Source organism: Carassius gibelio, chromosome B1 (assembly GCF_023724105.1).
Source record: "Carassius gibelio isolate Cgi1373 ecotype wild population from Czech Republic chromosome B1, carGib1.2-hapl.c, whole genome shotgun sequence".
NCBI classification, from domain to species: domain Eukaryota; kingdom Metazoa; phylum Chordata; class Actinopteri; order Cypriniformes; family Cyprinidae; genus Carassius; species Carassius gibelio.
Window position 1 is genome coordinate 13,975,653 of NC_068396.1, and position 23,028 is coordinate 13,998,680.

Below are 23,028 nucleotides of genomic sequence, written 5' to 3' on the forward strand. Positions count from 1 at the left end.
GTTCTACTTCGTTACTATACATCTCTGCACTGCACGCTTCTCTGCTCTTCCTGCAAATTACTGTAATTATCTTAACTTTGACTGGCTTGAACTATTCTGCCTCTAACCATTGCATTTTGGTCGATTCAAGAAGAAAGTGCGACATTATGTATGTGTGATGTGCAGTATAACCAAATCACAAAATTATATAAAACAAAAACAAACAAACAAACAAAACTATTTTTGACATGTTTCTGAAAAATTTATAGTGAATTTTTAATTGAATATTAATGTCAAGCATGATCATCATTTTCAATGATCATTGGTGTTACTTCTAAATACTTGAGTAGTAGTGCCTATCTCTATATTTACACTCTAAAAATTATTAATTAATTTTAATTAATAAATATTACCCATGGGTTAATAAAGAACAAACCCAGCTATTGGGTTGTTTTGACCCAGCACTTGGGTTAAATGTTTAACCCAGCCACTGGGTCAAAACAACCCAATAGCTAGGCTTGTCCTTTTTTAACCCAGCAATTTAGAGTGTTATATAGATACTATTTATTCCAGTAGCGAACATCTGTTCAATTAGTTACACATTTACAGTTTCTTGAAGGTAACAAATGAGATGTATACTGGTGTCTCATATCAACTACTTATCTACAAATTCACTAATATCCATTAAAAATCACATTAGGAACAACTTGATTTTTATCATGGTAATTGAATACATATTGAGTCACTTCTGCAATAAGTGGGTCTACTATATAATGAATAACAAGTGAAATTTAAACATGCTTAGCGACTCAGATTGCTAGTTATTTAATCAAACTGGCCACTGTTTACAGAGGCAATATACAATGTTCTTGTTAAAGTGTTAAATGTCTTTGTAATAACAGTAAAATATGCACATTTACAAGCAAACACATTTATTTACTAATTTATTAAAGTTGCAAAAAAAAAACAAAGATTACTGGAGTATGTTTTACAAAAAAAAAAAAAAACTTTCTATTTCAAAATGTAACATTTAATCCAGTGTGCTACTTGTGTTTCTTCTTAAATAATTGTGAAATTTACTAGCTATTTCTGACCAAAGATTATTTCAGATATTTTTGGTGTATAGTAAAACATGTTGTTATACATATTACTCAATACTTACTTGTGTGTTTCCTTTGTAACAGGGACACCTTAAAATGTTACAGTAACAATTTATTTTAAGGTGCTCTTGTTACACATGTTACATGTACTACTAATTAATTACACATCATTACATGCAAGTAAGCCTAAGCCAGTCGTTCTCAATTCCAGTCCTCGTGCCCCACTGCTCTGTACATATTGTATGTCTCTCTTTGTTAACAAACCTGATTCACAGTGTTTCCTGCTCCCTACTCCCTAAGCAGGGGAAATCTGTTGAAGTTTACTTCACTTCAGAACATTCATTCACGGATTTGCGTTGCACAACGTCTGTCTACACAAGTGTGACATCATATACCTCTGCAAATCAATACAATTTAAATTCACGTCTCGCACACTTCAATGCACTTTGAATGGAACATATGTACGTTTGTGGAATATCCTATGAAGTCCACTTCACAGGGCACTTATGTTCAAATAGAACAAACGTCTGAAGCAATAAGAGAAACGTACAAAATGTGCAAAGCAGTGGGGTGCGAGGACTGTAATTGAGAACCACTGCTAAGTCCTAAACCAAACTCTAACCCCAATCCTAACCATGTAAGTACATGTAGTTAATAAATATTACTCAGTACTTAAAAATATAATTTCACTGTAACAAGAACACCTTAAAATAAAGAATAACATATGATACCATTAAGTGTAATAATGTTTTACCAAAGATAGGTAGGTTTAAGAAATATTAATGTTACAACGGCTTGCCATAATGTGCCATATGTCCTTTATCTGATACTAAAGCATGCACCTAAGATATTCATCTCTCTAAAGTCTACATCACACTTCTGTAAGAATATGTGGACGTTTGCCATGTGAAAACGACACTCAAACACACGGGTAAGAATGTGGAAAACTTTTGCGCGTTCTCAAAGCCAGTCTGCATCTCACCTTTCGGGAAAGGATTGGGTTGAACCACGTACAGAAACGCGTGGACCATGTGGAAAAGAACGCCGATGGGACCCGGTTCGTAATATGCATGCGTTTCGTACACCACAGACGGCACGAAGCCAAAGTCCAACGTTTCGACCGGCACTCTGAGCATCATGCTGCGCGGAGACGAATCCCGGTGCTCCTCTCGGGCTTCGCTGCTCGTGAGACCCGAGCACATCACCAGCACGAGCCCCACTTTCCACCACATGTCCATCAGTCCTTACACGGGGTGCTTTTGATATATAACGGGAGGGAACGAAAAGTGGAGGAAAGATCAAGTAAGGTAAAAGTAGGTTTGTCTGAAATGCTCTCTAGTCCTCGACATCAAAACTACAAATTAGAAAAACTGAAAAACATAAAAGGAAAACAAATCAGTAATGAAAAAATATATTCCAGGTGATGGGTTTATTCCCCGTTTCCTTCTGACGGCTTCTAGTAAACATCCCTCCGTTGTGGAGAGCTCAGGATGAGCTGAGTGTGTGTCTGACCTGCGCCTCCCGCTGCGCTCCAGCTCTTACTGCTAATCTAGCTCTTTACAGGAAAATCACGTCAAGCCAAGTCAAAGTACTTTATGTCACCCCTTTCCTCTGTGAAAGAAGCCTATACAGCATTTTACACAATACAGACACAATTCCAAACTTACAATACTGTCAGTAACTGCAAATATGATTCTAACTTTGGACTGTTTTCTTCTGGGGGGTATGATTTTTATTAACATTCAGATTTTAGTTTAAATGAATAGATTGCAACTTGCGTTATTTTGATGGTCACAGAACTATTTTTCCATGTTTTATCATGCAATTTTTTTCTGGTTTATTTGGAACAAATTCAAATGAATTGTAAAAAGAATCTTGACATGATGAATACATTGGTTGATCATAATTTCATAAGATTAGTTATATGTTAAACATCATAGCCCATGTATATAACTGCTCTTTATTTTTTTTATTAAAGATTTATTTTTGGCGTTTTATTTAGATAGGACAGCAGGCGAAGTGTGTGAGAGAGAGGGGGGTGGGATTAGGAAAGGTCCACGAGCCAGGACTCGAACTCGGGACGCCTGACGCGCAACAGCCCAAGAGGCCATCAGCTCCGACAAAACCTTTTTGTTTTTGTTTCCTTTTTATCTTTCTAATTGTTTTCTATTCTTTATTCCGCTCTATACAGAAATTCCACAGATATGAAGGCATTGTTAATTTGTAATTCACAAAATAATTTAAATTCTTTGACTTACTGTGGTTATCATACTCAACAAAGAATGATTATAACTTATGATAACTGGTCACAACTTTAGAGCAATTAAAGAAAGTTGAACTATCAGTCGTTGTTTGCAAAAATACACAGTATATTCTCTTTCATGCAGTCAGAAAGTCAGATGAGCAGAAAAGCAGCAACTCCAGACTCTGCCATGACTGCCAAGACACTAGCTGATAGTCTTCTTCACTGAAATGTCCCACAGCTACATTTGGAACAGCTGAAAAGCCTCTGTGCGGCTGTGTGTGCATGGACATGAATACCAACAAACAGGGACAGAGAGTGAGAGAAAGACAGAGAGTGAGAGAAAGACAGATAGAGAAAGAAAGAGGCCACAGTTTGTATTATGTCAGTCTGCACAACCAAAATTGACATGCACATCTCAGAGAAACAAAGAAAGAGAGAAAAAAGAGCTTTCAAAGTAGAGCACTTTGAAGTTAAATGTTCAGTAAAACTGGGAAAAATAATGATACAATTTTTTTACTTTATCCGTAGACACAGCTGGTTTGTATCTAAAAAATACATTTAAAAATGAGATTATTTTGATATATAATTATATAAAATACAAATATATTATTTATCATACCCTGAAATGATAAAAATGTCTCAAAATTCAACCATACAGTCACATGTATTTTTGGTAGTTATAACATACCTTTGACATTACATAGTTTATGGGGTCTAAAAGTCAAAATACAGTTTAAAGCTAGATATATATAATTTCTTAGAATCTTTAAATACCTGAACAAACATATTTCAATCAGGACCACTTCCGTCAAGTATATTTATGACAATTATAATTGCATACAGTTAGTGTTGGCGGTATGGTTATGTTCTGGGCAACACTCCAAACGCCTGTCCATGCAGCCATGCTTGGACAGAGCGGGAAGAGCAGCAAGACAAATCCCCCTGGGGTACAGAACAGAACAATTATAAGCATATATAATTACAATTCACAATTACATGAGTAATTTATATATATATAAAGTTTAATCTTTGGTTCTTTTAACTGTGATGTTTTTGGCTCACATTTAACAAAAACCCACCAATTCACAAAAATTTCAACAAATTAGAATATGGGGACATGCCAATCAGCTAATCAATCAATCACTGACACCCTTCACAAGGATGGTAAGCCACAAACATTCATTGCCAAAGAAGCTGGCTGTTCACAGAGTGCTGTATCCAAGCATGTTAACAGAAAGTTGAGTGGATGGAAAAAGTATGGAAGAAAAAGATGCACAACCAACGTAGAGAACCGCAGCCTTATGAGGATTGTCAAGCAAAAATGATTCAAAAATTTGACTGAACTTCACAAGGATTGGACAGAGACTGGGGTCAAGGCATCAAGAGCCACCACACACAGAAATGTCGAGGAATTTGCTGAACCACAGACAATGTCAGAGGCATCTTACCTGGGCTAAGGAGAAGAAGAACTGGACTCTTGTCCAGTGGTCCAAAGCCCTCTTTTCAGATGAGAACAAGTTTTGTATTTCATTTGGAAACCAAGGTCTTAGAGTCTGGAGGAAGGGTGGAGAAGCTCATAGCCCAAGTTGCTTGAAGTCCAGTGTAAAGTTTCCACAGTCTGTGATGATTTGGGGTGCAATGTCATCTGCTGGTGATGGTCCATTGTATTTTTTGAAAACCAAAGTCACTGCACCCATTTACCAATAGATTTTGGAGCACTTCATTCTTCCTTCTGCTGTCTAGTTTTTTGAAGATGCTGATTTCATTTTCCAGGCGGATTTGGCACCTGTCCACATGCCAAAAGCACAAAAAGTTGGTTGAATGACCATGTTGTTTGTGTGTTGACTGGCCAGACCTGAACCCCATAGATAATCTATGGGGTATTGTCAAGAGCAAAATGAGAAACAAGAGAACTAAAAATGCAGATGAGGTGAAGGCCACTGTCAAAGAAACCTGGGCTTCCATACCACCTCAGCAGTGCCACAAACTGATCACCTCCATGCCACGCCGAATTGAGGCAGTGATTAAAGCAAAAGGAACCCCTACCATATATATATATATATATATATATATATATATATATATATATATATATATATATATATGTATATTAACTTTTCCATGACATTCTAATTTATTGAGATGCACCTGTATTTTTTGTAGTTATATTGTACCTTCAAAATTACATAGTTTATGTAAGTGGTGGGGTCTAAAAGTCAAAACACAGTTTAAACCTTAAAATTTCTTAGAATTTTTAAATACCTGAACAAACATTGTACAGTTATTTTATCTGTTTTTGACAGTATGCTTTGTTCATTCAAGCATGCTGTTATGAAAGTAAAAAAATAGTAAATATAAACTAAATAGTAAATACAGGAAAAAAAAAACTTTTTTTTCTCTAACTCAGCATTAGAGAGCCTTCTAGAGATTTTGTTTAGCCTAAGTATTTGAGATTTCTAATCCAGCTTTAAATAGACTTGTCTCATAGTGGTATTCATTCATTCTGTGATCACATTCCAAGTCATAATCTCAATCGGTTTAGTGTTTAGATCTCTATAGTTTTAGAACAGATCAGTTTAGTGTTACATAATCTTTAGGAAACTATTTTTGAACTGGGGTCACAGAGGATTGATTTAATTTGGTCCTAGACAACTCCATCACCTCATGCATTCGCCACCACTCAAACCACACAGTTCTAGTGACTGTTAGGATCTGCCCAAATTTAACCTACATTTTAGAGGACAGTTAAAAGAATAATCAATAGAATTGAAAAGCTATAAAAAGACATAGTGAAAAGTTCAACAGAAAATATTAGTTTCCCAGTGTTTCTTTTCCATTTTAATCAATAAAGCTTCGTTCAGAAAGTTGGTCTGAATGTGCAAAAAAAAATCTGTACCTTTATAAGTAAGAGTGTTTGAACAATGTTTTCAGGACATCACCTGTGCACGTGACGTTTAGAGGTGTCCTGCCATAGGAAAAAAAAAATCACTCTGTTGCGTTAGATGTGGCATGATGTGTTGTGACAGTGGCATTATGTGCCAATGGTGATCATTCAAAAATGGGACGAAGCACTTTACAAGTTTTAATCCAAAGTTTGCATGCCTGTAACTGGTTACAGCACCCGATTACAAGTTTATTTGTATATTAATATTTATGTTATTGTATATATATATATATATATGTGTGTGTGTGTGTGTGTGTGTGTGTATATATATATATATATAATCAAAAGTGTAAAACTATATGATATAATATTGTAGTTAATAATCATGTTTTCATTTTAGTGGGGTGAGCACTGGAACGTTATATAAATTAACATCTGGTGTCTTGTGAAACAATAAAATTAAAATGTATATTGGGGATTCACTTTAAACAAACAACAACAACAACAACAAATGTACAAAACAAAACTTTAATTAACACAACACCCTGAATCCTCTCCCTAATTCTGTCTCTGAAACATCCCATACAAGAGATTTGACCATCGGTCCTCTTCCGTTTCAACATGGAAAAAAAAGTTTGTTAGAACCTTGGATGCTGAAGCCGATCTGGGTACAAAAAAACATCAAAAACAAAAAAACCTGATATTGACCAGTGAAAAAAAAAAAGAAGAAAGAAAACACCGCAGTGAACTCCAGCAGTATGGAAAGAACTTGAGAGGTTGGATCTTTTTTCCAAATTAATTTAAGTATGAATTAGAAAGGTTCTGTCCAGCAAAATCATGCTGTTGAGTACCGATCCATATCAATTGCAGTCAAGCTTTAGCCTCATTTCAAGAGTCCAAAGGTGACTGAACCTGGGAATGCACAGGCAGTTATATTGTAAACCACAACAAAGCCAAACATTTGCTTATAATGGTCTCTTTCGTTATAAAATAAGCAAAAGTATTTCTAATATCAGTGTTTCAAATGCAAAAACAATAAGAAATGCTCTATGATATAATTTTGCCAGTTTAAGTCCAGTGAATGCTTCTGAAGAGGTTCTGAAAAGTGTGATTCAGAGTTTGCATTAGTGTGATAACTGAGGGTAAACATTTCCTTGGCATAGTCGATATTTTCTCTTAATACATTTCTAAACCATAAATTAAATCAACCTTTTGTTTTTTAAAAACTGAGCACCTTATACAATATGACGGCCTTTATGCCGAATGCCGACATGCTGACTTGAGTTTAAATTGTCAGATTGAATGCCACCTTAATGATATTACAAAGCAAAGCAATTTCAGCCACACATTCTTAATACAAGAAATACAAAATTCAAAATCAGTCAAAAATGAAAATAAAAACAATACATGTTGCCATTGCTGAAAAAAGAAACTTAAATTCTAACCTCATGTACTACTAAGAAACATTAGTGGATCACAAAAAAAAAAACAGCAACAACAACAAAAAAACAAACCTTTAAGACAGTGTGGTCCATGTTAAGCAAATGTATAAAACATTATTGTCTATGATGAAAAAGCACTCCAATAAGTTCTGTAAGCACTATACATGATGCATTATTACTAATCATGGGCTTTCACAAAAAGTCACTGTTATCTTATGTTAAGTTGATTATGAAGCTCATTGTTATCAACTTACATTAATGGATTCTGATGCTTATCGTCTTGTAAATCGGCCAACAGGTCTTTTTAAATACACTATAAAGATATTAGCAAAAGGTTGTATATTCAACTTTGCTTTGGTCAAAAGTCTGACTTTTGGAATGTTGGTAATTGACTATTTTTCATCTGCTCCCAACATCAGCACCAATGTACGATTGTTCATCTGATATGCTAGGGGGAATGGCATATGCATAATAGGAGCTTGCAGGAGGGAAAAATAAAAAGACTTTCCATCCTTAAAGGGAAAATCTGGCAAATCACGTTATGAAAGTGTACTTCAGCTTTCTGATTCCATGCGACTGTCTTGTAAAACTCTATAATCCTTTCATTAAGATGGTGACTTATATAGTACTTCAATCAACCGACATATCACAAGCATGCGTTTCATCACAGTATCACAATGGGCTTTTAAAAGGTCATTACCTCAAACGATGCAAAACACATTCTTTTTCGTCAATGGAAACCCTGCATTTAAACTGAAAAAGCAACTCTCTTAAAAATAAATAAAATAGTGAAACGTATTTTAGCCTGCTGTTTGCTTTTACTCAAAGATACAAAAACAAAATCTGCTGAACACATCGTAATTAGATTTCAGTATTGACTGACAATGAACATGGTAATATTTCAAACTAAAAGTCTTTTGAGGGGAAGGGATAAAAGCAAGTAATCTTCCAAGTAAGTATTTTAGGAAAACAATTCATCCCTTTCTCTCATTTTCTTAATTGGATGCCCCCTTTGAAAGGTAAGTACAGTGACATCAAACCAAGATCTTGCCTGCTATCCAAAGGTGACTTCGACTCGAACCTCTTGAAAGCGTGGAAACATCACTGGGTGGAATCCAATTGGTTAAAACGGTGTGTTGGTGTGATTGTCTGTTGTATAAGTGTGCTTAAGTCTTAAATAAATTAGGTGCGTCGCTTATTAATAAATATCCTGCAGTTTCTCGCTGTCCCGTTCCAACGAGCTCAGGTTCAAATGTCAAACAAATCAAGCTGGCAGAGAGGACGGGCATTTCAGTGCATACCTGGCATCGCTCTTAAACTTGAAGGTGCGCGTTAATGTCAGTCGATACGGTTACCGCAGATAGTAAAGCGGTCAATCTCCAGCAAGTCTTTTTTGGCCGCCCCGTGTTTAAGTTCGGTATCGTCCTGAATAAGGCTTTTCTCTTCTGATTCATCTGGTGTAGTGAGGAACTGATCTGATTCGCTGGTGGGGATCTGAGGGGCGGGGCATTCATCCCTTTGGGTGGGTTGAGTGGTGACTGATGCAGACAGGCCCTCCTCCGCTTGCTCACCTTTAGAGGGGTACGGACACAATGGGTTAGTGAGAACAAAACCTTGACTCTGCAAACTATTTTCTGTCTATTACCAGGCTTCTCTTTATTATGTGGGTGACAAGATGTGCATGTGTGTTACCTGGTGGTTCGCGTGTGTGTTTGGTACGGTGGGCTCTGCTGGACACTCTGCTGGGAGCTGCAGAGGGGGGATTTTGAAACAGCTTCTCCTCCATATTAGCCTCTTTCACATACATACAGGATTTCCCCAACAACACAATACTGTTCAGCACCTTCAGGGTGATCATACTGAATAAACACACACAAGCACGCACAAACAGATTCAGATCATATACACCACTGGTCAAATTTGTGACCCTGGACCACAAAACCATTCTCAAGTCACTGGAGTATATTTTTAGCAATAGCCAAATTAGGTCAAACTTATCGATTTTTCTTTTATGGCAAGAATCATTAGAATATTGAGTAAAGATCATGTTCCATGAAGATATTTTGTACATTTCCTACAGTAAATATATCAAAACTTCATTTTTGATTAGTAATATGCACTGCTAAGAATTCATTTGGACAACTTCAAAGGCAACTTTCTCACTATTTAGATTTTCTTTGCACTCTCAGATTCCAGATTTTCAAATAGTTGTATCTCGACCAAATACTGTCCAATCCTAACAAACCAATCAATGGATTGGTGTATAAATCTCAAAATTTTGTTTTGTGGTCCAGGGTCACATTTTATGATTAGTTCATTTTTTGAAAAAGGATTCTTATGTTCAACAAAGCCAAGAGTAAAAGAATAAAATCAGTTATATTGCAAAATAATATGGTTTTCAGTTTTTTTTTTTTTTTTTTTATGGAATTTATTCCTGTCACGGTGGGCTGAATTTTCAGCAGCCATTACTTTAGTACTTAAAAAAACACACAAAAAAAAAACATTTTGTATTAATATCCCAGTTGGAAATGGTTGTGCAGCTTAATGAAGCATGGAAATACAGTTTCTTTTGATGAACAAAGTTTGATGGACTTTATTTATTTGAAACAGAAATCATTCCCAACATTATAAATGTCTTTACTGTGATTTTTTATTATTTTAAAGTATACATTTCTTTAAAGAAAAATCACAGCGATGCCAAACATTTGAAAATAAAAAAAGTTGGTCATACTTTATTTCACGGTCCAATTCTCACCACTAACAAACCATTAACTACAACTTTTGCCTCAATTTACTGCTTTTTAATAATTAGTAAAGTAGTTGTTAGGTATTGGGTAGAATTAGGGATGTAGACCATGGTCATGCAGAATATGTGCTTTATAAGTACTAGTAAACAGCCAATGTGTTAATAATAGGCATGCGAATAAGCAACTGGTTATTAGTGAGAACTGGTCCCTATACTAAAGTTTATTAAAAAAAAATGTGAACTCATACCCCAGGTAGAAGAGCACAACACAAACAATGGACAGAGAGCCCTGGATCTTCACTGAGCTGGTCACCACCCGGATCAACTGTCAATCACATTCTACATGAGTATAACTGTAATACCACATTACTACACATCACCGTTCCTTTATGGTAAATGGCTTTAGAAGTTTTGAAAAAATATAGCTAGTGTAAATACATGTCAGCTTTCAGTCTAACACGGTCACTTTAAGTTTTAAACAGAACAGTAATGCATGTTAACAAGAGCAAAATTACAAATTGCTAATAGATTTATGTTTCTGCTTTAACCTTTTTCTGTATGACAGATTTAGTATTGTGATTATTATGAAATAAGGAGGGAGGTTACCAGTAGAGCAAGAGGAAGAGGAATGAAGCCCATCCGCCTAGACACACTGTCACTGTAGTCTGTGTATGCCTGGAAAACGCACCCAAATATCAGCATCTTATATAAATATCCATCAAGCTGGACCAAATGCTCTTCAAACTGAGTCAATGTCATTAGCACCATAAACAAGAGACAAACCATTTGTTGAAATTAAAATAATTTTGATACATAATTTGACATACTGACGATTACTGCTTGCTTTATTATTGATTCTTGCTTCAAAAGGATTTCTGATATGTTAATAAATGAACATGCACTTACGTTCTTCTGTCTGCTGCTGACCAGATCAAATGCCAAGCTCGCTCTGTATTCACTATAGACCTGTGCACACACAGTTACAAGTAATGATGACTTGCGGCTCAGTAATTAAAGAGTCAAATATAAAATTTGTAAATTTAACAATTCAGTGAAAGATTCATTAGAATGATTTCATCAAAAAACTCATCAGAGTTATTCATGTAATGGACCACTCAGATTGCGCTCTGTGTTTGTGGTCCTGGCCCTTTTAGCTCATTACTTTCAATTCAGACTCACGTGGCGGAGCAGAAAACACTTACAGTATCTTATAATAAATAATATTTTCTTCACTAACACCTGACTACCTGACAGACTGACAAAGTTAATTAATGTCAGAGGGGTCGAGCAGCTTTACATAACCATGTTGTTGTATTGGCCATTGGCTGTTGTAGGAAAAATAGATTCTCAATACTTCCCTGTCACATCACTTTTAATAGTGTCTGAACTTTGGTAGCAAAAATATTTTTAACAACCAAATGCATTCACACCGGAAGGCATTTACACCTGGTCTTTTCGCAATCGGATAGCTATCTAAAGTGACCAGATGTAAACAGGCTCAAAAAATAAATCAAATGTGTGACAGAACAGCTTTAGAGATAACCTCTGCCATAAAAAGCTAGCTCTCCTATATTGACTGCACTCGAGATGATAGCAAAGAAACACCCAGATTGTAAAATCTGGCAAAAATATTCAGCAAAACCCATCCAGCTGCTAAGCAGATGTCCTCCACAGACAGTCCACTTGCCCATGCCCAAGAGGGAGACATACCTTGTGTGGAGTGGGTTCAAACCCCTAAAGGATATTTAGAGCTTTGAGATCTGTAAGATGGAGCTATCACATCAACAATCCAGTCTTAGCTTAAAAACGGGCTGGCCTTTAGTGTGGCTGCCAAAGCACACAAAAAGCTGCTCTGAAGGGCCTAGAGTGCTCAAAATAAACACGCAATATGCATACAGAACATAGTAACTGCAAAAATAGTATGACTGGCTCTTTTGGAGCGAGAACAAACAAAGTTATAACCGGGCTCTGAATAGGATTGAGAGCACCTTTATTTAACTCTGCAGTCACCTGGGACAAACTGCATGCAGGATTCATGAACTGATAAATCGTGCATGTCCCCAACTTACTTTTACCTGATGCGAGGGTAAGTAAGAGTACTGTCTTAAGGGAGAGTGTGTTTGAGGTAGCTGACTGGAGTGGCTTGAATGGAAGGCCTGTTAGATCTCTCAAGACCAGAGCTAGATCCCAAGTTGGTACCATGGAAGGGTAGACAGGATTCAGCTCCTTGCACTTTTCAAGAATTTAATCACCAAAACATTCTTACCAGATGATTATCAATTTCACCATGAAAAGTTATAGTTATAGTGGCTACACACATTTTAAGCATAGAAGCATGGCCACCATCTAAGTGCTTTTGTAGAAAAGACAGAATAACTGATAATGGACCATTCACAGGGTCTGCTTCGTACAAGCTCTTGAAGACTCTACATTTATGGGCATAGAAGGGGCTCTTGCCTCAGTAATAGTACTCTATTATACTGCATTGCAGAAGTGCATCTGATGCTAGTGTGCTCTACTGAATGCTTATTGCTCTTTCATTGGTTTTGATTGCTTCCATTGTCCTCTTTTTTAAGTTAAAAACAGAATGATTTGACTTCAGCTTTGTGAAGTTATACATAAAAAATATCTGCATGAAACTCCAGCAGACGAGCTGAACTAAACACAGATTCACTCTGCCAGCAGGTGTTGCTGAAGGCATTTCTTGGTTTCTGCTGTAAACAAAGCAGCGCTACACTTATGAACTTTAATATGCATTATAGAGGAATTAAGAGGAAAAGAAAAAATAACATCTAAACTTTTCTAAAGACAGTGAGTTCCCCTTAGACATACATTCATATGAACTGCTACCCCTAATTGAATCGTGATTTGTTTTGCATCTCAACTGATTTGAATAGTCACATATTTGAATCGATTTTTAACAGGCTCGCGGTTAATCGTTACATCCCTCCACAACAGAATAGATTCCTTCTTCTCCCTGATCTTGCACACTACTTAATGTAAGAATTTCAATGGTGGGAATGCATACTTAAGTTCTATGCACATAGTCCCAAATTTTCATATGTGTTTTTTCATATTTTTCATCCTAAAAATTTGTCATGCATAGAAACCCACGCATAGAGTCCCATGCATATTAATTAATCAGTCACAAAAATCTTTGCAAACAAATACAAAATGCAGCCTTCAAGCAGAGCGAATTATTATTATTTTTTGTCCTCTCTCTTCTTATAAAGAGAAAAAGGAAAGAGGACATATTGGGTCCATCTGATGTTGAGATTATTTAAAGAGAAAGGAGCATTCCACTTCATGAAGGAGCTACGGGTTCATCCCGAGCAATTTAAAGTTTACTACAGGATTTTGATGCTTTTGTAGCAATAGCCACATTTAATTTTAATTCAGTTCCATTATCACGTCCAGTTCACACAGAGCTGTGCTTTTCCAGGGAGATATAACATCCAGGCATTCACGTGTCACAAAGATGCACAATAGACCTGTGTACCAAGCATGAAATGTGACACAGGTTTTTAGCCAGAGCTGCAGTGGCCACATAAGAAACAGGCCAAGCTGACATACTGTTGAGGCTGCAGCTTAAAATGAAAGACCTTTTTAACTCATCATCACCAGCAAAAATGTCACGCTGCATCTTCCTAAACAGCATCTTCCTCAACAATGTTTATTTCAAATAGAATTATTTTGTTACATTACAAATGTCACTATTGAGCAATTTCATGCACCCTTGCTAAACTTCCTTAAAAATAACAAATCTTACTGACCTCAAACATTTGAACAGTGGTGTACTTAATGACAATACAGTTTTTGTAGAAATTCTGGTTCTGAATGAAAATAAATAAATAATAAATTTCATTAACATTAAGATGCATATTGAATATGTTAAAATTGCTAGAAATTATATATATATATATATATATATATATATATATATATATATATATATATATATATATATAAAGAAAATACAAATTGCTCGTGTCCACCTCTAGGAAAGATGCTATATGAGAGAGCAATGGGTGCATGTGTATGCTGTGACACTAATCTTCTTGCCTAAACTAAGCAGATCTGTCTTTAATCCCTGCCAGTAACTCCTCTTTCTGTTATTACATATCTCTCTACCCCCCATCCTCAGTGTATTTTGCATGCTTTGCCACTATTTATTTAATCTTTTACCTCTCTATTGTTTTATCAGGACCATATTTAAGGACCTTTTTGTTTGAAGTGTCACTTATCTTTCATCTTATGAGTATGTGAACAGAGGTGACCTGCACTGGACAGAAAGTGTGAAACCATCCCCACTGCTAAAGAGAGTTCCACTGCTGGCCCTGTGTGTGCTGATAGATTTGGGTCAGTGGATCTGTCAGGGTTATCCAAGACACTGAGAGCGGTGCTGATTTTCAGACACACTCCCAAAGGAAACCTGTCTCTCTTTTATAAAGACTTCCTCTTGACTAGGACTGTTTTAAGAAAAGAAAGAACATTCCAGAATAGGGAAGCCCTTTGGTTTACAGTAAATAGGTCATGTCATAGTTCTCAAGCTGTTTTTCTTTAGTTTATTCTAGATAAACATATATAAGTGCCTTGTCATTTCAATAGCATCAGGTATAGCTTGAAAATCCTTGTACCCCACAATCACTACTGTATTCAAGTTACAGGATTTCATTTTTAGTTCATTCAATGTTGTTCATATTTAGTTCATATTTTACCTAATGTTGTCTCAATATCTTGAAAGAAAATGTATAACTCAGACAGGAAGTAGTGTGTATTTTTTAACTCTTAGGTTTTGTTATTTAATTTTATATCATTAAATATTATTATTTATGTTATTTAATTTTGTTTGATATTACACAAAACAATCTAGATAATAATAGAAATAGAAAACAGTTCTTTTAAACTGTAATAATATGTCACAATATTACGCTATTTACTGTTTTTTAATACAGCTAATAATACAGGTACTATATATATATATATATATATATATATATATATATATATATATGATAGTTACTCAAATATTGTAGCTACAACACTACCTTTTGAAGAATACAACAATAACTTGAACTCACATCTGCTGTAATGTCATTAAACTTTGTGATGAAGGCATGTTTGACAACATCCACTGCTATCTCTGAGGCGATCACCATACAAACATCAGGAAACAATACCCATAGATGATCTATAACCAATAAACAATGATTAATACATGCATCAATGTCATGTATATGGACAAACTCAGAAATTAGTCAGTTGTTAACTGGATACCTGGATTCCAGGAGAACTGCTCCATGTTTCTAAGACAGACGATTAGTAAGAGTGTGTAGTGTGTAAATCTTTCTTTAATGTCTATAGTGAGAAAGACAGAAAGGAACAGTAAGAAAACTCATCAGAGACAATCTGAGATAGACATGTTTTCATATATATTACATAAATAAAAACTTTTCTTTTGGATGCGATTAATCTAGATTAATCATTTGACAGCACACTATATATACATATACATATATATGGACCTACCACTGTTGGACATTTGGAAGAGATTGTTTTTCTCAAATTTCTTGAATACACTTCCTTTGATCTCAACAAACTACAAAAAAAAAAAAAAAAAACACACATATATCAATATAAACCATACAAAAGGAGTCATGAATGTGTGTGTGTTTGTTCATTTAAGGTAATATATAGCAACTAAGAGGTCATTTGTAGTGTATCTAATTGAATTTAACCAAATCAACAACGTTACTCTCAGGGTAGTTGCTTACTCACATTATTGGACATCATAATGGTGAGCAGTGACTTGTTGTGTGAATTGAAAGCCACGTTCAGAGTGGTGGCCTGGACCATAATCAGAATGGCATGTAGAACTGAATTATTAAGGAAGGTTGTATCCCACGACAAAAAATACATTAAAATTAAATAATTAAAAACTGAGCAGTTTCAGTGTAGTTAAATGGATTTCATGCAGAACTTGAAGTAACAAAATCTTTAGTTTTGTATTTATTAGTATTAATTTTACATACATTATTTTAAATATATGCAAAATATTATAAATTAATTATAATTTTTTTTTTTTTTAATTCTTAGTTTGAATATTTAATTATTCAAATCAATATAAAATGCTATTTTATTTACATCTACATATGACTATTTGGTATTTGAAACAAAGCAAGTGTGAAGGATACAGACGTAGAGAACAGCCATGAAGAAATGTGGAATGACTCCTATATGAGCTCTTTTTTTCTCTTTAGGTTCAGTGGCAGTCCAGTACAAAGCATCCAGAATATCCTGACCGAACGATGAAAACAAGCGATCTGCCACCTAGAGGAGAAACAGAGAGCGTTCATTCAACTACTGCTGATATAAAAGCAGCAGATGTGAGTGTTGTGATACTGTACCTCCAGCATGTTGTAGATGATGTAGAGTTTTATGACAGACTGACCCCGGATCAGGTGGTACATCATGGAGTAATCCACATAATGCATCATGAAATAACACAAAACCATGATGAAACCCTTCAGAACATCACACACCTGAGCAGGCTGCAAGATACGAGATCCACTGCGTGCACACACACACACACACACATAAACAAGAACAAACATCTTCAGGTTAAATTGGCTCCACAGATATTACACAATGGAATAGTAACTGATTATAATCACAAAGCAGTTTTCTATTTGTTAGATCTTCTACCACACACAGCCACTGGGTTAGCGATCTTGCGTCACACACTCAGTGGAACATGCATCAAGCTAAACACATGACTTGTGCTAGGTGTAAATGCACCCAAACACATACACAGCAATGAAATATTTTGTATATTTTAAACGAAACAGTTAATTTATTGTAAATGATATATTCATTTAATGAAAGTAATTTAAATATAATTAAATTTTTTACCAAGTGGAATTATTTTCTCTAACAACTATACCTTTACAAGCTTTACTAAAAGATAAAGTAATAAATATGAAAACAATCATAATTGAGTGTTTCAGTATGACACATAATTATTTACATAAATATGCTGAAATCTCGGTGCCCGAAAGAGCTCAAATAGAAAAAACACCTGCAAATTAAGAAAACAACTTCATCAATTTGACAACACACGCTTCAAATGCACACAACACAACCAAAAAATTAAATGCAAAGCAAATAAATAAAGCACTGGCAAATTAATTAAACAACTTTATCAATTTGACAACACGTGCACTGAAAATGCTCACAACACAACCAAGAAAGTCCAAGAGCAGCAATCCGTTGTTTTGGATTACTGACAAGAACAAAATAACAAACTTTACATTCACAGGCTCAAGAGTTATTTACACAGAGACAGCTGTCAAAAAAAAGCTAATTTAATTATGTCAAAGTGCCTTTGCAGACAGAGCATGTGCACTGGTATTTTTGCTCTATTGGCATGGTTTCCACAAAAATAAATTGCAAGAACTATTGATAATAAAAAATGTTTCTTTAGCACCAAATGTTTAGAGCATTAGAATGGCTTTATATATATATATATATATATATATATATATATATATATATATATATATATATATATATAAAAAATAATAATATATATATATATATATATATATATATATATATATATATATATATATATATATATATATATATTACTGTTTTTTTTTTTGTTTTGTTTTTTTGTTTTTAATAAATGCAGCCTTAGTGACCAAACTTTTGCATGACATTGTATTTTAATATACTACTAAATCCTTGTTACTAAACAAAACACACTCATTGTTAGTATTTACACTGGGGTGCTAACAGTATGTACAACTATTTACTCTTTTGCTAATTATATTTTTTACAAGAAATTATGTATAATTCATTAGGCATTGTAATGCATGCAGTGAAAGCAATTTACTGAAGTTGCATTATCAGATGCTATTTAGGACACACTGCATTATTATTATAATATTATTAAAGTATTGTTTCTCCTTCTATCACAGCTTTCGCTGGTTGAACATGACCATAGTGCCATCTTGTGACCGATCATGCAAGTACACCCTGAACACTGAAAGAAGAACAGGAGAACTCTGGGAATGAATGATCTCAGATGATTTTAGTAGTCTAGGGAGAAATCAAAGCACAACAGTGCATAATTAGACAGCTATGGCAACTGAAGCCTAGTGTGTGTGTGTATGAATGTGTGTTTGAACACAGCCGCTGCAATCATACCCGCATGGGTGTGTGTGCTTAAAGCAGCTGCAGTCATTTATTTTCTGCATACCTGCTCTTATTGCAGTAGGGGCATATACTAGCCCTGCAGGCAGAAGAATATACAGTGAACAGCAGCTACACCTACATGCACAATCATTTTGGGTCTTAAGGGTGCGTGGGTGTTTGTATGCAATAAACACTGAAAGAAAAAGTTGGACAGCTCAGATGTTTCAACCTGTTAGATTATCAGAATATTATGAAAGTACTACTTTAGGGAATATTCCTCCACACATATGGTGAGAGCAGGGTGTGTATTACCTGAGGCCGCAGCAGGGCAGTGTCAGCAGTCTGATCAGGGCCAGCAGCACTCTGAGGGGCAGCAGAGTGAACACGTACAGAAACACATCCAGACACAGGAAAAACCCAAACATCATCAGCTACAGAGAGAAAGAGAGAGATCAGTGATGTCCTGGATGTGGTATGTGGTATATGTTACTTCAAAAGCTAAAAAATTACTAAAAAAGCACCAGTAAGTTTAATAAAAGTAGTAGATAAAACTCTTGGTAATTTAACAGTTTCTGGTAGTCATTAACTTCTATAACTTTTTTTTTTTTATTCCATATTATATAAGTGAATGGTTACTAACATCCTTCAAAATGTCTTATTTTGTGTTTAACAGAAAGAAATTGATAAGTTTGGGAAAATTGGGTATTATTATCGGATGAACTATTCTTTTAAGAACCCTGACACACTCCACATATACACATACATACGTGTATCATTGGTTTGGTGGCACATAAATCAAACATCAGGTTTAATGCGCAGAGTAATAAAGGATACTGTACAGAAGAGATGAGGGCATGTAAGTGTGTATTATGGACTATGCGTTTGCGTTTGGTACCTTCTCCAGTTCTTTGGGAATACGCAGGCAGGTATAGACCCTCTCTCTCCGCTCGGTGTATTTGGCCTCATTGTGTTCCAGAAAATATCCTCTAGTCAACTCAGCACTGATAAACCTTACAAGAGAGAGATCTGCACACAAATAAACACACACATGAATGTGCAGTCCAATACAATGAAACCATTTTACTCATTATTTAGCACTATCCTGTAAACACAGACATGTAAAGGATGAAAGCTCAAAACCGGTGGGTAAAATAAAAGAGGTTGAATAAACGACGAGTGTACCAGCATTAACTGCTGTTCATTGCTTTCATATGCATACAGCAAAAAAACATGTACCATTATAAAATACAGAGAGTTAGAATGGTAACCTAAAGTGGCTTTCAGAAGTCTCCTCTTGTGAAAATTCAACTTATTAAGGATTTTAGAATTTAGTTTTGCAATATAAGATACTATTAAAACAAGCAAATTAACAAAATACTTTGAACTGTGCTCTATTTTTAAACTTCTGTTTTAATTTGAACATTTATTTAGTACTCATATTGTTTTTATTGTTTCAAATTAAACTTTTCTTTTACAATCGTAATAATGTAGAAAGGTCAAAACAAAAAATAAAATGGGTGTTCATTTAAATAATCCATTCTTTATTTTACATTTGTAAAAACTTTGTTTAAAGAAAACTTTTAAATGCCAGATTTTCTAGATCACTGTACAAACCTAAGAACTAATTTAAGCAATCTTCTCACAAAGGCCCAATAAGCACATTCTGTGCATTATGTTTATAATATTAAAGCAGTAAAAGCTTGACTAGGAACACAGTTGACACAGCTGTTATGTGATCGTACACACTTGATTTACAGCAGAGCAGAGCAGAGAGCAGTGAATGTTCTATTTAAGCAGAACAGAAAGTACTGGACTGTGTTTAGGGCATGTTTATGTTGACCTAAGGCCAAATGTGTTGATAAGACCAAGACAGATAGATACACAGCACACATCATGAATTAGTTCTGTGGCCAACACACACATTACTTTCTATTTTTAACAGTAATAGAGAAGGATAAACTTGAGGATGAACACATTAAATGGGAACACATGATGTATTATTCAATGAACATGTCTTCATGACAACCTCTAAAAGATAGAAGACCTTAGCAAAAGTAAAAGAACAGAAATAGAAAAAAAAAATATTATATATATATATATATATATATATATATATATATATATGACCCTGGACCACAAAACCAGTCTTAAGTGTCAATTTTTCGAAATTGAGACTTATACATCATCTGAAATGTGAATGAATAAACTTTGCATTGATTTCCATTTGTTAGGGTCAGACAATATTTGGTCGAGATACAACTATTTGAAAATCTGGAATCTGAGGATGCAAAAAAAAAAATCTAAATACTGAGAAAATTGCCTTTGAAGTTGTCTACATGAATTCTTAGCAACGCATATTACTTATCCAAAATTAAATTTTTATAGTGTTACGATAGGAAATTTACAAAATATCTTAATGGAACATGACTTAATATCTTAATAATTTTACAAAAACATAACATATATTTACTTGAAGTATCCCTTGAGATTTTAAGTTAATATTTAACAACATATTTGCATGTTTATGATTCTTGGATGTTGGTTTATGGTCACATGACATGCAGGTAAACAACTAAAATGTTTTGATGTATATATTTTTTTCTATTAAAAATAACTTTTCCTTTCTTTTTTTCTTTACATTCACATAATAAAATTATTAGCTTTTTATTTATTTACAACACCCTAGCCTGCAGTTCCCTCCTGAATCCCAGTGGTTTGCAAACCCCAGTTTAATTATAATCTATAATTACGCTGTTGACCCAACTCCTACCTTAACTATACCATAAAACCTGTCCCTAACCTTTATTGCTTGCTACCTCAACAGCAGCAAAAGTGTTCTGTAATACAACATGAACACAATATGTACACTGTACTGAATATATTTTATCTTATTTATTTGTATGACATAAGAATATAGCAGTAAAAGACACCTAATGTGAAGTGTAACCCACTTTTTTTGTTTTCCTGCATGTACGGTACCTTGCTTTATACTTAATTGCATTAATAACCCACTAACATACCAGTGATTTATGCACATTCATATATGAATATGATATCTCTAAATATGCATGTTAAACAGATCTATGACACACCAGCTTTATTTTCACTTTTAATACTAGCAATTTTATAAAATTTATATAATATACAATATTACTTAATTTGTTGAATAAACGCCACCCAAAGTCATAATGATGGTGATGACTTCAGGAAACAAGTTGGCCACACTGGTATTTATGATCTCGTTGAAGATGAATAAGCTCTAGTGACTGATGATGCTTCAGACAGTACTGATGCATTGAGCTCTGTGTCTGTATTTAAAAGAGCATGGCAGTGAGCTGCCCACCTAACTAGACTGTATTTTGACGCGTTCTAACATTTATATCAAACACTGCTTTCCAAGACTATCATAACGTGTGTGTTATGATGCCCATACGTGCTGTCTAGTCAGCTCACTAGGTTTAAAACAGTGTTTGCAGCGCACAGAGCCGCTGTCTGTGACTCTTACCGGACACATTGCTCTTTCTCTCTTTGCATTTCGCCTTCCTCTCGTAAAATCCCAGAGTTTCTGTAAGGTCTGACGCAGCGGCTTGTTTCTCCGTCTTTTTGAAGCTGCTGAAGAGTCGTTTCTCCCTCTCCTTATCCTCATTTTCAGTATCGTTTTCATCCGCGAGACCAGCCGCTACTGAGTCCGCCATCTTCCTCGCAGACACAACATTCAGGCGTCACGGCATACGTCACTAAACATGACTACAATTCCCACAATGCAGCAGGTAAATAGTCCACACATGCAAAGCAAACCCCTCTAAAATATGTTTTAATGATTTTATTCTTCTTATATCTGTTTTGACAGTTCTTAAGTTATAGGAACATTAAGAAATATAGAAACATTAAAATATGGATATTCTCAAACATAAAAAAAGATGCAATGCACAGCTGCTCGAAACAGCCAGAACGGAAAAGCAACTTCTCATTGTCAAAATAAGATTACATAATATAAAATAAATTCACAAATGTTAAAAGGGAAGTTCACCCAAAAACGAAAATTCTGTCATTATTTATTCACCCTCACCAAGAAATGTCGCAGTATTTTTGTTTGTTTGCTTTTTTTGTAGTCAGTGGTCACCAATACAGTTTGGTTTCATTTCTCAAAATATATGTTTATGTTAAAGAAGAAAGTCATACGTTTGGAACAACATAAGGACGAGTAAATGACAGAATTTTCAGAACTATCATCCAGTGAATTTGTACCGCGTTGCTCTGACCACTAGAGGGGGGAAAAGATTGAGAGATTATTTTCGCATTAACATCATGGCGTTAAACGTAACATAAGCCTATAGCGTCGCAATTAATTTATTTAGATTATAACAATGAAAATCACTTTGTGTTCTCGAGTAGGCTTTTTTATTACATTGATATCAATAACCAAACACACA

At 34.9% G+C, this 23,028-nt stretch overlaps 2 protein-coding genes across 10 annotated transcripts in view; both read right to left on the reverse strand.

The window, feature by feature from the left end:
• The window catches only part of LOC127948386 (prominin-1-A-like), a 28,691-nt gene extending 26,086 nt beyond the window's left edge, over window positions 1-2,605 (reverse strand). For 6 of the 9 annotated variants that reach the window (XM_052544824.1, XM_052544817.1, XM_052544816.1 and 3 more), the window contains exon 1: window positions 2,062-2,604. In XM_052544824.1, coding sequence (XP_052400784.1) covers window positions 2,062-2,317 — 256 coding nt within the window. In that variant the 5' untranslated portion in view covers window positions 2,318-2,604. Of the gene's footprint in view, window positions 1-2,061 lie in introns of all 9 variants that reach the window. The other 3 variants (XM_052544823.1, XM_052544820.1, XM_052544815.1) reach the window with 2 other exon arrangements.
• Window positions 2,606-6,722: 4,117 nt separating this feature from the next.
• LOC127949261 (transmembrane anterior posterior transformation protein 1 homolog) lies at window positions 6,723-22,307 on the reverse strand. Its single transcript, XM_052546314.1, has 14 exons — window positions 22,101-22,307; window positions 19,491-19,621; window positions 18,908-19,026; window positions 16,804-16,966; window positions 16,591-16,726; window positions 16,175-16,272; window positions 15,926-15,995; window positions 15,674-15,754; window positions 15,478-15,587; window positions 11,303-11,362; window positions 11,003-11,071; window positions 10,645-10,721; window positions 9,343-9,509; window positions 6,723-9,221 (listed from the first exon to the last, which is right to left on the reverse strand). The coding sequence occupies exons 1-14, from the start codon at window positions 22,288-22,290 to the stop codon at window positions 8,989-8,991; spliced, it is 1,704 nt and encodes a 567-aa protein (XP_052402274.1). The 5' UTR covers window positions 22,291-22,307; the 3' UTR covers window positions 6,723-8,988.
• Window positions 22,308-23,028: the final 721 nt, after the last annotated feature.

Bases quoted from the DNA above. Each gene is read 5' to 3' on its own strand.
- LOC127949261 (XM_052546314.1), bottom strand. From the start codon at position 22,290: ATGGCGGACTCAGTAGCGGCTGGTCTCGCGGATGAAAACGATACTGAA. The intron at 16,727-16,803 runs GTACAGTATCAC...TTTCTCCTCTAG, and splicing joins TCATCTACAACATGCTGGAG to GTGGCAGATCGCTTGTTTTC. The intron at 9,222-9,342 runs GTAACACACATG...ACCCCTCTAAAG, and splicing joins ACACACACGCGAACCACCAG to GTGAGCAAGCGGAGGAGGGC.